Source organism: Equus caballus, chromosome X (genome assembly GCF_041296265.1).
Source record: "Equus caballus isolate H_3958 breed thoroughbred chromosome X, TB-T2T, whole genome shotgun sequence".
NCBI classification, from domain to species: Eukaryota; Metazoa; Chordata; class Mammalia; order Perissodactyla; family Equidae; genus Equus; species Equus caballus.
The window spans coordinates 100,011,240-100,029,502 of NC_091715.1; the positions used below are offsets into that span (position 1 = coordinate 100,011,240).

Here is an 18,263-nt window from a genome sequence, read left to right on the forward strand (position 1 = left end):
GCAGTTGGTGTTTTGGGAGGGAAACAAACTAGTGCCATCCATAAAATCCGTCCTGTGGGGAAATTGATGCTTCATGGTTCTGAGTACTTTACTCGTTTTGGATTGAACCTGACTGGTTGAGCTCATATCAGATGTGATGCTCTAATTTGGCATTTTAATCACTTGGGGCTTCATGTGATTCCTTTTGCTGTTAAGCAAAGGTTATTGGTTATCATGGGACATAAGTAGGGATCTGAAATTCCCTAGCAGGGTGGGATCAGAAACAATTATATCCATAGTGAATGTAAGGCTTACCAAGAGCAGAATAATCTGTCTCATGCATTTGCTACTTCAGTCATTTAATGAGGAATTTTGGCCCAGTTCTCTAGGCGCAACATACTATATGTATTATATGTCTTCAGACTTGCTCTCATACCCCCTAAACGTTTTGACAGTACCCCCTCAAATTTTAAAGTAGACAAATTATTTTCATCATGTTGAAATAACTAAAGGATGCAGTTTCTAGTGAATTCAACTTCTCAGTGGAACCTAATGGGGATATCTATCCAATTTTAGAAATGCCTAACAGTTTCAAATTTTACATCCTTTTCCTCTTGGTATACTATTGTATACTTCATTCTTAATGATGTTCAGCTCTTCATACTTGTGCGACAAAACTCTGGATGGCAAAGCAAATAAGCTACACATTTCAGTAACTGGAAGTGCATCTCAATGAGATGGAGCAGTTTTCTTTCAAATTAGTTTATCTGTGGATGTATAAGTATGGGTTTACCAATTTCATTCTAATTTTTATCACCTGACAATTAGTACTGAAAATAATTTGTAATCACCTGACAAAGGAATCGTTACAAAATGCACTTTCTGGAGCCGGCCTGGTGGCACAGCAGTTAAGTTCACATGTTCTGCTTCTCAGGCGGCCTGGGGTTCGCTGGTTCGGATTCCGGGTGCAGACATGGCACCACTTGGCAAACGCCATGCTGTGGTAGGGGTCCCATGTATAAAGTAGAGGAAGATGGGCATGGATGTCAGCTCAGGGCCAGTCTTCCTCAGCAAAAAGAGGAAGATTGGCAGTAGTTAGGTCAGGGCTGATCTTCCTAAAAAAAAAATGCACTTTCTATTTTGAGTGGGCCTTTTGTACCATTTTTTTGTACTGTCGTGCCCTTTGGATGGGTGAGATGCATGACTTTATACATTTGCTCGTGGGAGAAGGGTGATCATGAAAGGGGAAGGAGCAGGCTTGAAGCTGCCTATAGGTTGGTCTTCAGGCAAACAAATTGTAGGAAAAGGAATTGAAATGTGGAAATTTCCTTAAAATGATCCATTCCCACATACCCTAGTTTGAGGCTGATTGCCTCATCACAGAACCTCAAGAGATAAGGCAATTCATCTTAAAGGGAAGGGATCCTCTGGCCGGAGGTCTGGTATTTTACGTCATAAGATGAAAGCCAGCTGCATTTGTTGGATCTAGATTATAACCAACCTTGGGATTTGGGAACCTAGGTGGTAGGGTATTTCTTGACAAGATTGTTCCGTAAAAATTCAGTAATGTGGTCTTTTGGGTTGCCTCTAGTTTCAGATCTGAATCTTCCATTTATCAAGGTTATAATCTTGCTTGGGTAGTTTTTGCCCTTCACTTGATTTCTTTTCATCTTCCCTTTGAGCTAAGATTGTAAGCAGTATCATCCAAGTACATCAGTAGGTGGCTGTGTAAAGGGTTAAAAGCCTGGGTTTAAGTCCTGGCTGCGATTTACAGTGGATAAGTACCTACCTGAGGGTTGTGAGCGTTAAAATGAGTCAATACACCTTAGGCCTCTAGAACGGTGCCTGGCACATACTAAGTACCCAATAAATTATAGCTGTTTCTCAGCAGTTAAACATTCGTTTCAAAAGCTTTTCCCCAAAATGTTCTCTTCAGATACATTTAGTAGTTTTAAAAAAGCTCACTTGTGGACAGTTTTATTCAAGGAAATAAAAGAACAGCTGAAGTGGGAATGGAAGACAAGGTAGAAGTGGGGTATTCACTTGGTCAACGAAATATACACTTTAAAGGAAGCTTTCTTATGCCATCTAGTTTGTTCTGTCTAGCCGAAGCAAAACAGTGCCTGTGGGATTTATTCGCAGTTTTAAACTTGAAGTCCATTCATAAAACCCAAGCTTTCCCTTCACAGGAAGGAGCTCTGTGATCAGGCAGGCAGGAAGACAGGCCAGTCCTCCACCCAGGGAAGCAAGAGAGATGGTATGAAAACGAGGTCCACCAATCTCCTGCAGGTTTACCATCGCCACAGCCCAGGCAAAGTCCGAGAGAGGGCGTTCCCACACCTCAATGTTGTCTTCCTGAAAAGTAAGCCAAGAAAATCGGGGTGATAGCTTGGTAACTGGCAGTAAGCTGCCTTGTTTGTGGCATTCAGTCTTATTGTGAGAACTATCTGAGCGCTTCTAGGAAAGATTAAAATTATTCAGTAGCATGTTTTGTAAATACTGATTCCAGCAAAAAGGAGCCTCATTACTGATTATAATATCAAGATTAAAAAAAATATTCTCATAAGATCAGTGCTTATTCTCATGCAACAGATTTAGGCCCAAGACAAGCTTGGCACTTGGGTATAAAGCCATCTTAAAGTACACACATCTTAAAGTAAAATAAACATTTGGATGAATTGTAAACTAGAAGGCAGGAGGACAGGTTCCCAGCCAATTCCTGTTTTCTCCCATTGAACATTATTTACTATACCTTTCTAAGCCGGTACCCCTGCTTGCCCAGGGGGTCCTGGTTGATGGCAATTACATCCTTATCTTGAAGGAGTGCTTTGGCTTGAGGGCTGATCTGTCGGAGGTCATTGGACATAAATAATGGAGCTGCCATGATAGCCCAGAGGGCCATCTGAGTTATTTGCTGATCCCAGCTGAGGCCAAAGTTGCCAATCACTAACTGAGACAAAGAATGAAGTAAGAATTCAAGAGCCAGAAGAAATATTCTTCAAGTTGCCTAGACGCAGATAGAACAGCCACTTTCCAAGGCACCCTACGGAGTACTCGCACATAAAGCCTGCTCCCAGGAGCCTTCCCTTCTAATTTACCTTGAATGTCAAGTACCAGACAGGCTCAGTGTGGAGGGTGGAACCAGGGGGGCTCAGGTTCTTACCATGTCTGGGTCATTCCAACCCCCTGGTCCTGCGGCATCAACAATTTTCTCCTGGTTAGAAGACGTCCAGTCCAAGACACTCTTTACACTTTGCCAAGCATCATAAATGTCAGCAAAATTTCTCCAGTGATTGCAGTACTCTCGGACTTCTGTGTAATTGGGCTGTGAAAACACAAATAACTCTTCTGTTTACTCCTATTTACTTTCTACTAATATTCTTGTGAGATGAAAACAGTCAAGTTTAAAGGAGGCCCTAGTAGCTTTCTCTTTTGTTTACAGATTAAAGGTCTCCATGAGGAGAGCTAAATCATATAATGAAATTTCATTCTAAGAAGTTTGCTGCAGAAGTAGGCCATATAACTTAAAATCTCTACTTAAGATGGCTTTAACACAGTTTATGCTGGAAATTTACCAAACAGTAACAAGGTATTGGGATTATGGAGGATTTTAATTTTTTTCACACTTCACTGTATTTTCAAACTTTTCTAAAATGAACATGTATTACTTTTATAATCAGAAATAACCAGAATGATTTTTTTTTTTGAGGAAGATTAGCCCTGAGCTAACTGCTGCCAATCCTCCTCTTTTCGCTGAGGAAGACTGGCCATGAGCTAACATCCATGCCCATCTTCCTCTACTTTATATGTGGGACGCCTACCACAGCATGGCGTGCCAAGCGGTGCCATGTCCGCACCCGGGATCCGAACTGGCAAACCCCAAGCGGAACATGCGAACTTAACCACCGCACCACCAGGCCAGCCCCTAGAATGATCTTAAGTAAAAATAAAAGCTGCAAAATTACACAGGACTCATCAAGCATAGGATAAGGCAATCTGAATCCTAGGAATATAAATAGAATAAATAAAAGTTTGTAGTTAGGCAGGTGGAATATCCGAGGTTAAAGATGTTGAGAAAGAGGTAAGAGTATTTTGCAGAGATTAAAAGAAAATAACAGGAATTCAATAAAATAAATATATATTTATATTTAATATAAATATATTTATAATATAAATATAACATGTATAATATAAATATATTTATAAATAAATAATATACAAATAGATAAATATATTTATATTGAATAAGTAATTATTCAACACTTACCATATGCTAGGGATACAGTGATAAAGTCAGACAAGTTCCCTGCCTTCCTGGAGCCTACATTCTAGTGGGGGAGACAGAATCAGCAAGTCAACAAATAATTCCATATAGTGCTAAGCTCTTAGAAGGAACCGGAACCGGTTAATGCGATAAAGAATGAAGGGATAGAGGGCTATTTTAGAGTAGGGAAGACCCATCTGAGTATGTGGCATTTGGTCTAAGACCTCAAAATTAAGAAGGAGTCAGCCATTTAAAAATCCTGGAGGATGAACATACTAGGCAGAAAACAAAATGTAAACATAAAGGCCTGGAGGCAGCGATAGGTTTGGGGGTGTTTGAGGAACAGAAAGAAAACCAGTGCAGTGAGGGAAAGAGTGATGGGAAATGAGGTTGGAGGGGCAGGCCAGGGCCAGATCAATGGAGTCTGATTTTATTCCAAGTGCAACGGGAGGCCAATTAAGGGTTTTAAGCAGGGGAGTGATGTGATTATATTTACATTTCAATAAGGTCACTGCAGTGCTGCTTCGGAAATGCACAGGGGTAGGGGGAGAGTGGAAGTAGAGAGATCAGGCTGTCAGAGCAGTTTGGGAGGGAGATGATGGTGGCTTGGAAGACCAGGTGGATGCAGCAGAGATGAAGAGGAGTGGCCTGATTCAGGATATCTTTTGTAGATAGGACTGATAGGATTGCTGGTGGTTAGGTTGTGAACCATGAGACACAGGGAAGAATCAAAGATGACTTCCCAGGTGAGGGTAGCTTAGATTCCAATTATAGCAGTGGGGAATGTGAGAAGTGGCTGGATCCTAGGGGAGATGGTAGGATGAGACTGTTAAGTAAGGTTGGACTTCAAAGGAGACCTTTGTCTCCTTTGTTCTCAAGTTCTGAAAATCAGCATGGCTCTTTTGGATCCTGGGCTCACTAGCTCACCTTACGAAAGGGCATCATATAAAGGGGCCACTCACAGGAGTACACAATGCTTCTGCCAGTCCTGTTCAGGGCCAAGGACATGTACTTATAACCTGTATGAGAAAACAATGGGTAAAATAAGGGAAAAAAGGGACTTTCCAGTTGGTGCTGTATATTTTAAAAAGAGGCTGCCTGGAAAGGCATGTTTATATTTTAAATGAGCAGCAGAGACAGTTGGCTGCTCTGTGCTTAAATTGTGTCTTGTACTTCCCGGACTGCTGGGATTGTCGGGAGGTGCATTTATTAAGGAAAGGCAGGAATGAAGATGCTCCTTTCTCTGTGACTGTTTGACAATCTGGATGCTTTCCCAAGTCATGTTATGGAGAGTTACAATTACTGTTTGTAATTGACTCACAGTCCTCTTGAATTAAAAAGACACAATATTAGCCGTGGTTAGGCATGTATGAATTTTACATGCATGAATGAGTGAACGCATGGACAAATTGAAGGAAGAGAAGAGGTAGGAACTCTGGCACATTGAGAATAATTACTTCCAGTATTGTGACTGGGTATTTAAAATGTGAAGATTAGTTCTTTGGATGCTCAGTTACCTTGGCCTTAAAGTTTTTCCCTTTACTCATGGCTAAATCTCTTGAATGAAACATACCATCTGCCAAATCTACCAAAGTGTCAAAGTGACAACCATCAAATTTCAGCAGATCTACTCCCCAGTCAGCAAAGGTCTTCGCATCAATGTCATAGTATCCATAACTCCCAGGGAAGCCTGCACAGGTTAGCTTTCCAACATCTGCATAAATTCCTAGCTTCAGTCCTTTGCCATGGACCTGAAATGAGAGGAAGGAGTCACCATAGTAGAAGAACAATCAAGAAGTAGAAAGAGAGAACCACTCTAGGCTGGGGGCAGAGACAAGTACACTGCACCAAGTATCAGGGGCTTTTTCTTTTTTCACAAGCCCCCAAAATTATCTAGATGAATTTGTTGGGGGAGAAAGAGCAAAGTCTCCAATTCTGCAGAGTTCAAACTACATGTAAGCTATAGCAGAGAACTGAAGGGAAAGCTATCAGTCGCTCAAATCTTCCTCTGATGGGATCCTAAAAGTTACCTCTCCAGGGCGATGGCAGATTTATCTGGACATAGACTCTCTCCTTGACCAAACCTTAGTTAGGCTCCTTTGAGTCCACTTCTCAAGTAGGCCTCAACCTTGCCTTCTGCATCCAGTTGTAGCAAACATCCTGCTAAGTCGTCCCCTACACTTGATATCCGATCAAGTTCCTCATCCCCCACCCTTGATGTCTCAGTCCTTGGCCTGCTTTTCGCAAGAATCCCTCTCTTTCTGATATTTCCTCTTAGTTAAGTTTTCATCCACTGACCCCCTCAATCTGCTCCTTGGCTATAAATCCCCACTTGTCTTTGTTGTATTTGGAACGGAGCTCAGCTCTTTCCCCTATAGCAATAGTACTGAATAAAATCTGTCCTCATTGCCTTTGAGTAGTGTCTGGCTCTATTATTCTTTAACAATCTCCAGAATATATTCCTTCTGTCTTCTAAAATTCTAGTTTATAGCACAATTGCAATAGCTGCTTAAAACTTATACGGAGATGTATACATACATGTCAAAAACCAAGTTCCTTTTTCCTCCTAGAGAATTCAGTGGTATCAGCAAAAGGAGAACTTCTCCAAGATGGGCCTCAAGAGCTATTGCAAAACATCTATCTGCTGATAGGATGAAAATTCCACATGATAAGCCTTACAATCAATGTTCAGATGACACCAGCTATTTTGCTTTCCAAATTTTTCTGAACAAGCTTTGGTACAGAGGTGCTTACAGTCTCCTGAATGAAAAAGAGAATTATCTATAAACTCACATAATCAGCTAGGCGGCGGATCCCACCAGGAAAGCGTTTAGGGTCTGCCTGAAGTCTGCCTTTTGAATCTCTTTGGGGAGCCATCCAACAGTCATCAATGCAGAGGTACTCATAACCTACATCCCTCCAGCCTTCTGAGTCCATGAGGTCTGCCATCTGCATGAAGAGCTTCTCACTGAAAGAGAAATTCCAAGAATCATTACAATTCATTAAACAAATGGTTGGGTACTCCTATTTGTGTTAGGCACCTTGGGGTTTTACAATTTTTTTCAACTCAGTAATAGTTCAGTAGTAATCACAACCAATGCAAGGTAAAATGAACTGGGCCCTTTTTCTTCTCCCTCCCCTCCCCTCTTAAGACTTCCACCCTAAGAACCCCAAACAATTAAAATGAGAAGAGAAATACGACATGAAATTGAAAAGGTTATTAAAACTAAAAGTTCAGTAAAGTAAGAAACTACAAAGTCAACATAATCATCAGGTTCCTTAGATATCAACAATAATCTATTTGGAGAAAGAGATACCATTCACAAGAGCAACCAAAAAAGCAAGAGAAAAACCTGAAATACCTAGAGATACATTTAAGATATATGCAGAGCCCGTATGAATAAAACTATCATGTTTCCAAATGATTTGAATAAATGGAGGGACATTATGTTGCTCTTGGATAAGAAAACTCAGTAATAAAAAGAAGCTAATTCTCCCTGCACACCTTTATACATTTAACAAAACCCTGAACAAATCCCAAAAGGACATTTTAAGGAACTTGGCAACATGATTCAAAAAGTTCACCTAAAAGATTAAACACGTAAACATTCTACAAAAGATAAATGAAGCTGGTGTAGTACCAGTAGCATTAGAATACACAGATCAATGGAATTAAAGAGAAACTTCAGAAAGAGAGCCTTCCAGCCATCTGGTACCATGGAATTCAGTATATATTAAATGTGGCATTCCAGGGCCAGCCCCGTGGCTGAGTGATTAAGTTGGCGCGCTCTGCTTCAGAGGCCCAGGGCTTCGCCAGTTTGAATCCTGGGCAAGGACATGGCACCGCTCATCGGCCGTGCTGGGGCGACATCCCACATGCCACAGTGGAAGGACCCACAACTAAAAATACACACCTATGTACTGGGGTACTTTGGGAGAAAAAAAGAAAAAAAAAATAAAATAAATGTGGCACTCTTTATAGGGCAATAAAGTCCAGGTGGATTAAAGATTGAAATATTTTTAAAAATCCATGAAAATACTAGTCGAAAATGTAGGTGACTATATAATCTTCACGTAGGAAAGGACTTTCTCAACATGATGCTAGAGCCAGAAATCATAAAGAAAAAAGTTGATGTTTGACACATAGGTATCAAAACCAACATACAGCAAGAACTACCATATTCACAGTGTATGACAGAGAAACAAACAAACCACAAAAACATTTTCCAATTGAAAAATAGGGAGCTAGCACAAACAGGCAATCCATAAAAGAAACCATGCAAAGAACCAATTTAACATATGAAAAGATGTTCAACCTTATTAGTAATTAAAAAAATGAAAATAAAAACACCTACGAGATTCGCAAAGTTTTAAAAGAATGACAAAAATGCACTTTTGGTCAGGGTGTGGGGAACAGGCACTCTCATACACTGTTGTTGGGAATGTGCATCTGGAAAACTTCTGGGGAGGATAGTTTATCTGATATGTAACAAAATGAGCATACCTTTGGACCTTGTAATTAGACTTCTAAGGAAAGACTGAGATGATGTACAAGCATGGTTACCATAGGTTTGTTCACAATAATAAAAAATTTAAGGGGCCGGCTCGGCAGCAGCGTAGTGGTTAAGTTTGGGCACTCCACTTAGGCAGCCTGGGGTTCGCAGGTTCGGATCCCAGGCACGGACCTAGCACTGCTGTGGTGGTGTCCCACATAAAATAGAGGATGACTGGCACAGATGTTAGCTCAGGGCCAATCTTCCTTACACACACAAAAATAAATAAAAATAAAATTGAAGAGCCTGACTAGCTATCAACAGAAGATTGCATAAATAAATTATGGTATTTACACACAATTTGCACTTATGAAGCTCTTATTCTGCGCCAGGCACTCTACTCTGCTTACATTTAGAAAAGGTAACTAATTTGCCCAAGGTTACATGACTAAGTAATGATAAGCTACAATTTTAACCTAGGCAAGCAGACTTCAGAGTCTTGTTAACACTCAACAACATAAACATGATCTCATTTTTATTGAAAATAATAAAAAGAAATCTGTGTTTTTATTTACATAGAAGAAAATTGCAAGGTCACATATTAACATTTTAACCATGATTATTTCTGGGTGGTGGAATGAGGAGAATCTTTGTTTTCATTATACTCTTCTTTACTATCAACATTTTTTGCAAAGATTATGCATTAATTTTATAATTAGATACAAAAAGAGGACAACCACCACTTAGAAAAAAAGGAAGAGACAAAAAGAAACATGTGATGGGCACAGTTGCTACACACTTTACCCCAGGGTCACAATGGACTTAGTCTGAAACTTAGAAGGCCAATTAACTCTGTCATGTTTGACTAACATCCTGACTTTATCTGTAAAGCCATTTATGGAATAACTTATGGGCAGTGGGATGTACCATGACCTCTGCACCACAGGTGTCTTTATTATGTTTTTAACAATAACTATCAGTGATTCTTAACCTTTTCTAGATCAGTGATCCCTTTGAGAATCTGAACAAAGCTAAGATCCTCTCTCCAGAAACACACACATACTCATATTTGCAGATTTGCATTAATTTCCCCATGGATTCCAGTTAAGAACATTTGTTCTATCTGCCTAATTGAGGGGTCAGGCACTGCGCTGTGCTATGTATTTCAAATGGGCTATCTCATTGAAAGCTCACCTCTGTCAAATAAGAACTATTTTACAGATTCTTCCGAGTTGGCTCTGTGAGGTAAGAGTTATCTCAATTTACAAAGAATGTGTGGATCTGATGGGTTCAATACCTGTCTTATCCAGCCTCAACCCTCGCCTTCGATATAGAAAGTTCCTCCAGCCAGACGCCACACTGAAAGGCAAGGTGGTGGGGAGATCTCCGAGACTCCATGGTCTCTCTAAACTCCCTCGAGTTACAGCCAAGGAACCCGTGACCCAAAAAGGAGAAGAAATGGCGGGCATCTTTGTCCTCCGTCTCCCCTACTCACCGCGGCTGTGCTCACTGCCAGTACCCAGCAGAGGTAGCGCAGCAGCTCACGAGAAGGGTCTGAACGGAACTGGATGGTAAAATGGAGAAAGTCCCTAGCTGAATGGTCACGCATCGAGAGACGGAGAAGCAGGGGCCGCTGGCCTGACCCCTACTCTAGAACGGGTCACAAGGAGAAAGTTTAGGGCTTGATGGGTGAAAAGTGGCCATTAATTCTGGTTTTAATTTGCATTTCTGATGATTGATGAGGTTTGAACATTTCCCAGACTCCTCTCCTGTGTCCTCATCTCTGTATTCCCCCTATATTTAATCTTATCAACCCAGGGCAGTTGCTGGGGATAAAAAAGCACCAGTAGGGGAGCTCTCCCTAGGGCCCAAATGTTCCCGCTGAGACCCTCCATCCCTTCAACACAGCCACACAAACACACGGAAAGGCCAAGGGAAGGGGGTACCCAATATCTCTGATACCTGACACAGGAATCCGGGTCTTCTTCACAGTCAGTGTTGCACATAAATCGCTCCCAGTGCAGCCAGCCCATGGTAGGGGTCATCGCCAAGCCATTGTCCAGGGCCCTGGCCCCAGGGATGCCCCAGAGTACCAGGGCCAGGGAGCGGAGCCCCAGCACGCAGCCCAGCAGCTGGGCTCTGCTCCTCAGGTTCATCGTCCCTGTCATCAGGCAGTACAGACTTCCATGGGTAACCTGGGCTTTTAAGTTTAACCTTAGGGGCGGACCAATCACCGGGGAGTTCTTAAATAATGACGGTACTGTTTCTCAGGCAACTCGGACGGTTATCCAGAGGCGGACCAATGATCAGTCGCGGAAGACGCACCGTAACCAATCATCTTCTTCCTTTCTCGACGGGGGCCTTCTCTATTTCCATACCAGAAGGAAGTGCGGTACTTGAGTGATCCCGAGTTTAAGCCGAGAGTTGCTCACGTGACCGAGATCTCACATGACGTAGGTGCTCACGTGATCAATCGCTTACGTGAGCAGAACTAGTTCTGGTCGTCGTCTACCATCTCGCTATAGCCGTTTGAGGGAAGAAGGAGGAAAATTATCCGGTATCGTTAGAGGTTGGTGTGTGGGTGGGAACTGGGGCCCCGGGGGTGGTGATGATGGAGACCAGAGCGGGGTCTTCGGGCCTCCTCCGCCTTTTTCGTTGCCTGCTTTCCCCTCCCCCGCTTCCCCCTCCCCCATCTCAGTGCCGGGAAGCCGTCTTTGCTGCGCCTGGTGGGGAAATGGTGGACGTTCGTGACTGTGTGTGTGTTTTTGTCTATCTGTCTGTCTGGGCGGGTCTCAGGGGACTCTTAAGAGAAAACGTAAGGTGAAAAACGTTTGAAAACCACGTCCCTGGATTAGGAAAAACAGATATTGAGACCAGTGGTCTGAGTGCTGGTCCATCCATTCAGGCACTCAGTCTCCACTGCCTGATTGTCTGTAGGGGGAGGCACATCCAGGCAAATGCTGCGTGTGTGACAGAGGCGCCCAATAAATGTTTTTATTGAATTGAATATTTAAATAACGTTTATTTTTCTGCTTATAACAATAACCTACATGTTCAATTTTGAACATTCGAAAAATAACAGTATACTCTAAATTTGAAAAATACAAGTAATTCATCACTCGGAGATAACTACTCAGCATTGTGGTGTATAAAAAGTATGTGTATAGCACACATATACATACACAAATTCTTAACTCGCAGATGTAATCCTCGTTCCTACTTCAGCCAACAGAGCCCTGGTGGCCTTCCTAGGAGATAACAGTAACGAAGCAGAACCTCCCTGCCACTACAGAGGTGATGCTAAGGCCTAGAGTGCTGCGGGGACATTGAATGGGATGGGTCATCCAAGAGCTTAGGCAGGCAAAAATACAGCCCGTAAATCTGTCACTCAGACCGAAAGATGTTTATAGGAAGACTTGTTATCACCGCAGATGCAGTGTGCCAGGCACATAATAGGCAATTAGCGAATGTTTGTTGAATCCTTGCTGTAGTTTTATGTCAGTTTTTACACTTTGTACTTTCTTTCCAAGAGGCCCAGTGTCTCCAAACTATGTCAGGTAAGCCATCCACATACAAAATTAGAAAGTTTTATAAAATTTGTTATACCAAATCCCAGAAAAACAAACATTTTAATTTGTTTTATGTTATTTTTTTGCTGAAATAAAAGTAATTCCTTTCTCTGTAGAAAGTTAAGAATGCACAAAAAATTGAAAAATAAAATTGAAAAAGCTGTAAACTCACCACTCAGAGTAATCACTATTAACATTTGACATATTTCTCAAGCATGTATTTTTTTCTAACATTGTTTTTTTATTCCAGTTACAGTGATTTTTAAAAATTAAAACTATATAGAAGTACATAGGATAAAAAGTGAAAATCCTCTTCACTCTTCGCCCCTCCCGGTCTTCTTTTCTTAAAAAACAAGTTTGTATCATGTGCTTCTGGATCATCTTCTATGCATTTACATATATATATATATATATATATATATATATATATACATACATGCATGCTTATACTTTAAAATAAGTAGGATCATACTATGCATATTCTTTCATTTAATATATTTTGAACATCTTCGTAGCTCAGGGCAGGTCTTATTTTTAACAGCTGCATATCATTCCATTTTAAGGATAAAGTGTAATTCATTCAGCCATTCTCCTGTTAATGGCTAGTTAGCTTTCTAATTTTCTGCCGTTACTAACAGTGCTGCATTGAACATTTGAGAGTATTTCTGTTGACCAGCTTCCTGGAAGGAATTCTAGCAGGGTGGAAGGATATGTGAACATATATTTTTTACATAGTTGAGATTATAAAGTAGCTGTGATCTTGGGTCACGTAAGATTATAGCACAAGTAATTTTTCATGTTGCTAAATATTTTTGTAACCTTTAAATTGTGTGTAATATTCTATCTTTCTTAATAAAATACCTTGCAAAGAATATATAGTTCCATAAATCGTTGTGTGAATTTCAGATCATCTCCTTAGGGCACATAACCTGAAGTAGATTTACTATATCAAAAGGCATGATACATATTTCCAAGTTGCTTTCCAGAAATACTGGATCAACTTTTACTCCTCTAAGAGTGTATTAGTTTGTGAACCTTGAATATCAGCATTGACTTATCCTCACTGCTTAATTTTTACTATCTTGATGGGTGAAAAGTGGCCATTAATTCTGGTTTTAATTTGCATTTCTGATGATTGATGAGGTTTGAACATTTCCCAGACTCCTCTCCTGTGTCCTCATCTCTGTATTCCCCCTATATTTAATCTTATCAAGTCCCGCAGAGTCTACTGCTTTGAATGTGTAGGTCACATCTTTCCTGTGTTTTTTAAACTGTTGTTGCCTTTGGTGAATCCCTTAACATGTCTCTGAGAGACTGAGATTCTAGCTGATCTTGCTCGTGTCACCACAACCCCCTCTGTTTGAGTGCTACACTGTTGCCAGGGCGATCTATCTGAAAAGGTTCTGATGACGTCACTCCCTTCCCTTGACTCCGGTGTTTAAAACCCTTAAAAGGTCCCTGGCCTTTGTCTATCAAATAAGGCCTTTGGGATGTGATCTCTACCTTGCCAGCCTTTATCTCTTCCTTTGCCGCCTCCTATTGTATGCTCCATCATAACTTTTAGAATTTGTTCATGGATCCCTGAACCTGTTAGTCTGTTTCATTTGACCATTCTGCGCCAACTGATAGAATTGCCTAACCAGTGCCTGCTTTATACCACCCTTTCACCCTACATGGAATTCTCTCGTAGCAGGGATAATGTTTATTTGCCCTTTTGTCTTTAGTAAAGATGTACAGTGCCCCTGTAGGACCATAAGGCCTTTCTGGGCTTATTGATCCTTGTATGCCAGAGCCAAGTACTGGACCTGGCAACTGAAAAACGTAAAGTGAATGCGTGAATTCCCCATAATGTCTTTTTTCCATTTATCTCTTAGGCCTTACTATCTCCTTGATTTTATTAATTTGCATGAGTTCTTTATATAATAAGGGTATTCGTGTATTTGTTGAAGGAATCTTCTCAAGTATATTGTTTGTTTTTAATTCTGTTTAATCTTACTTTGGACGCAATGAAGTTTTTCATTTTTATGTAATCAGATATAGCCATGTTTGATATGTTGACGTCTTTCACCGATTTTGTTGCTGTTAATTTTTTATGCCTTTTTCTTTTCTTTTCTTTTTTAAAATATTTTTTTAAGATCTTATTTTTCCTTTTTCTCCCCAAAGCTCCCCTGTACATAGTTGTGTATTTTTAGTTGTGGGTCCTTCTAGTTGTGGCATGTGGGATGCCACCTCAGCATGGCTTGATGAACGGTTCCATGTCCACGCCCAGGATCCGAACCGGTGAAACCCTGGGCCACCAAAGCGGAGCGTGCGAACTTAACCACTTGGCCAGGGGGCATCCCCTGTATTTTCTGACTATAATGTTAATATATGGTCAACGCAGAAAACTTAGAACATATAGAAGTGTCCAAAGAAAGCATTCCCTGAAACAAAAAGCTCCCATAATCCTACCACCCAGAAATAACCACCATTATTGGTATCCAACACATAATAGGTATTGAATAAGTAATCGTTGAATAAATGAATGAGTTAGAAATTTGGTGCAGTCGTCTTGTTTATATGAATGTTTTACAAAAAAGCTTTTAGTGTAATTGTTTTGTATTAATAGTTTGCTTTTTTCTCTATGTATCCTGAACATTTTTCCATGACAATAGTTTTCTAATTTTTTTCAGGTATACCGAAATTGCGTTGAGCTGAGTTTGCCACCAAGAGCCCAACAGTCACCATGATGCTGAGCACAGAAGGCAGGGAGGGGTTCGTGGTGAAGGTCAGGGGCCTACCCTGGTCCTGCTCAGCTGACGAAGTGATGCGCTTCTTCTCCGATTGCAAAATCCAAAATGGCACATCTGGCATTCGTTTCATCTACACCAGAGAAGGCAGACCAAGCGGTGAAGCATTTGTCGAACTTGAATCTGAAGATGAAGTGAAATTGGCTTTGAAGAAGGACAGAGAAACCATGGGACACAGATATGTTGAAGTATTCAAGTCCAACAGTGTTGAAATGGATTGGGTGTTGAAGCATACAGGTCCGAATAGTCCTGATACTGCCAATGATGGCTTCGTCCGGCTTAGAGGACTCCCATTTGGCTGTAGCAAGGAAGAGATTGTTCAGTTCTTTTCAGGGTTGGAAATTGTGCCAAATGGGATGACACTGCCGGTGGACTTTCAGGGGCGGAGCACAGGGGAGGCCTTTGTGCAGTTTGCTTCACAGGAGATAGCTGAAAAGGCCTTAAAGAAACACAAGGAAAGAATAGGGCACAGATACATTGAGATCTTCAAGAGTAGCCGAGCTGAAGTCCGAACCCACTACGACCCCCCTCGAAAGCTCATGGCTATGCAGCGGCCGGGTCCCTATGATAGGCCGGGGGCTGGCAGAGGGTATAATAGCATTGGCAGAGGGGCTGGATTTGAAAGGATGAGGCGGGGTGCCTATGGTGGAGGGTATGGAGGCTATGATGATTACGGTGGCTATAATGATGGGTACGGCTTTGGGTCTGATAGATTTGGAAGAGACCTCAATTACTGCTTTTCGGGAATGTCTGATCATAGATATGGAGATGGTGGGTCCAGTTTCCAGAGCACCACAGGGCACTGTGTACACATGAGGGGGTTACCTTACAGAGCCACTGAGAATGATATTTACAATTTTTTCTCACCTCTTAACCCCATGAGAGTACACATTGAAATTGGACCCGATGGCAGAGTTACTGGGGAGGCAGACGTTGAATTTGCTACTCATGAAGATGCTGTGGCAGCTATGGCAAAAGACAAAGCTAATATGCAACACAGATATGTGGAGCTTTTCTTGAATTCTACTGCAGGAACAAGCGGGGGGGCTTACGATCACAGCTATGTAGAGCTCTTTTTGAATTCTACAGCAGGGGCAAGTGGTGGTGCGTATGGTAGCCAAATGATGGGAGGGATGGGCTTATCCAATCAGTCTAGTTATGGGGGTCCTGCTAGCCAGCAGCTGAGTGGTGGTTACGGAGGTGGTTATGGTGGTCAGAGCAGTATGAGTGGTTATGACCAAGTTCTGCAGGAGAACTCCAGTGATTACCAGTCCAACCTCGCCTAGGCAGGGAAGGGGCAGTAAACAGCTACTCCGGAATAAAAGCTGTGCATTTATGGGAGCTGAATAGAACGGGAGGGATGTCTAGCATATCCAGTATGATTGGTAACTGGGAAATATCATTGATTCTGATCACTCTTGGTCAGCTTTCTTTCTTTCTCTTTCTTTCTTTTTCTTTCTTTCTCTTTTTTTAAGAAAACAAAAATTAAGTTTAACAGTTTTGCATTACAGGCTTGTGATTCATGCTTACTGTAAAGTGGAAGTCAAGATTGTTTTAAAACTTCAAGCTCAGTAATTTCGAACACTGAAACATTCATCTAGGATGTAATAACAAAGTTCAGTATTGACCATAACTGTTAAAACAATTTTCAGCTTTCCTCAAGTTAGTTATGTTGTAGGAGTGTACCTAAGCAGTAAGCGTATTTAGGTTAAAGCAGTTTCACTTATGTTAAATGTTGCTCTTATACCACAATACATTGAAACCTTTGGATGCATGTTGAGAAACATGCTTTTCTGTAAAACTCAACTATAGGAGCTGTGTCTACGATTCAAAGTGAAAACATTTGGCATGTTTGTTAATTCTAGCTTTTCGGTTTAATATCCTGTAAGGCACGTGAGTGTACACTTTTACTTTTTTTTTTTAAAGATCTGGGACAACTTTGAGATGTAATACCAATACTTTAGGAGTTTGGTCGTGTCGTTTGTATGAAATTCTGAGGCTTTCATTTAAATCTTTCCTTGTATTGTGATTTCCATTAGATGTATTGTACTAAGTGAAACTTGTTAAATAAATCTTCCTTTTAAAAACTGGAAATACAATCTTGTACAGCTTGATTTTTATTATGTTCTATCATATGAGCCATTTCTTTTATACTATCCTCTGCTGTTGAAATTTAAATTGCTTTTAGTTTTTTAATTATAAGCATACACTAGCATCTTTATACATACATCATTGCATATATCATTAATTATTTCTAAGATACATTCCTGGAAGTGGAATTGCTGAGTCAAAGGTCCACACTTTTTCGTTTTTTTAAAGATTGGCCCTGAGCTAACATCCTTACCAATCTTTTTTTTCCCCGTCTTCTCCCCAAAGCCCCCTAATACATAATTGTATATTCTAGTTGTAGGTCCTTCTAGTTCTGCAGTGTGGGACACTGCCTCAGCATGGCTTGATCTGGACTGGCGAAACCCTGGGCCACCGAAGCACAGCGTGTGAACATAACCACTCGGCCTTGGGTCTGGGGCTCCCCACCACATTTTTAAGGCATTTGATTTGTCTTATCAAAAAGATTATGGTAGTTGGTGTTTCCACCAGGAGTGTGTGTTTTTTTTTAATTCCCCCCCCCATAGTCTTTTCAATGATGCACATTATCCTTCTTGATCTTGGCCTATTTGTTAGTTGAAAAATGGTATCCTGTTACTATTTTAATTTGTATTTCTTTGATTAATACTGAGGTGGAGCTTCTTTCTGTTTGTTTCTAAACTTATCATCATGTCCACAGGACTATCTAGGTTTATCTAGCTTTGTACTTTATCAAGACAGCATTCTTCAAAACGCAAAGAAGTGAAAGCAAATAAGTAATCTTCTTTCATTTAACCATAAATTAGAAGATCTAAGACAGCTTGTTATGTTTTAAAAAAGAAGTAGGCCTATGTTGTAGAAATAATTGTCTCCTCCATGAATTCATTAATAGAGTCTCTTAGCACCCTTTAACGTTTTTCAGGGCATTTAAGGCTTGTTTTAAAGCAGTGGTTCTCAAACGTTAGTGTGCACCAGAATCATCTTGCAGGGCTTGTTAAAATATTGATTACTGGGCTCCACTCCTAGAGTTTCGGTCGTTCTGGAGTGGTGCTTGAGAATCTGATGCCGCTGGTTCAGGACCACA

The 18,263-nt window shown here is 40.9% G+C and overlaps 2 protein-coding genes across 4 annotated transcripts; one reads left to right on the forward strand and one right to left on the reverse strand.

The window, feature by feature from the left end:
* Positions 1-1,940: 1,940 nt before the first annotated feature.
* Positions 1,941-11,191, reverse strand: GLA (galactosidase alpha). 2 transcript variants are annotated; one of them, XM_001492649.5, is made up of 7 exons: positions 10,699-11,191; positions 7,037-7,211; positions 5,817-5,994; positions 5,171-5,262; positions 3,143-3,304; positions 2,732-2,929; positions 1,941-2,334 (listed from the first exon to the last, which is right to left on the reverse strand). In XM_001492649.5, exons 1-7 carry the CDS (start codon positions 10,902-10,904, stop codon positions 2,068-2,070), a joined length of 1,278 nt encoding a protein of 425 aa, XP_001492699.3. In that variant the 5' UTR covers positions 10,905-11,191; the 3' UTR covers positions 1,941-2,067. The 2 variants fall into 2 exon arrangements, with proteins under 2 accessions (XP_001492699.3, XP_023490110.1); XM_023634342.2 differs by lacking the exon at positions 2,732-2,929 and having other exon boundaries at positions 10,699-11,155.
* HNRNPH2 (heterogeneous nuclear ribonucleoprotein H2) lies at positions 11,092-17,188 on the forward strand. Of its 2 annotated transcripts, none has more exons than XM_001493778.6 (2): positions 11,092-11,305; positions 14,978-17,188. In XM_001493778.6, exon 2 carries the CDS (start codon positions 15,031-15,033, stop codon positions 16,378-16,380), a length of 1,350 nt encoding a protein of 449 aa, XP_001493828.1. In that variant the 5' UTR covers positions 11,092-11,305; positions 14,978-15,030; the 3' UTR covers positions 16,381-17,188. The 2 variants fall into 2 exon arrangements, with proteins under 2 accessions (XP_001493828.1, XP_005614397.1); XM_005614340.4 differs by having other exon boundaries at positions 11,111-11,293.
* Positions 17,189-18,263: the final 1,075 nt, after the last annotated feature.

Excerpts from the sequence above, each read along its gene's own strand:
- GLA (XM_001492649.5), bottom strand. The coding sequence starts at position 10,904 with ATGACAGGGACGATGAACCTGAGGAGCAGAGCCCAGCTGCTGGGCTGC. Across the intron at positions 7,212-10,698 it reads GACCCGGATTCCTGTGTCAG|TGAGAAGCTCTTCATGCAGA; the intron begins GTATCAGAGATA and ends TTTCTCTTTCAG. Across the intron at positions 2,930-3,142 it reads GTTGGAATGACCCAGACATG|TTAGTGATTGGCAACTTTGG; the intron begins GTAAGAACCTGA and ends TCTTTGTCTCAG.
- HNRNPH2 (XM_001493778.6), top strand. The coding sequence starts at position 15,031 with ATGATGCTGAGCACAGAAGGCAGGGAGGGGTTCGTGGTGAAGGTCAGG.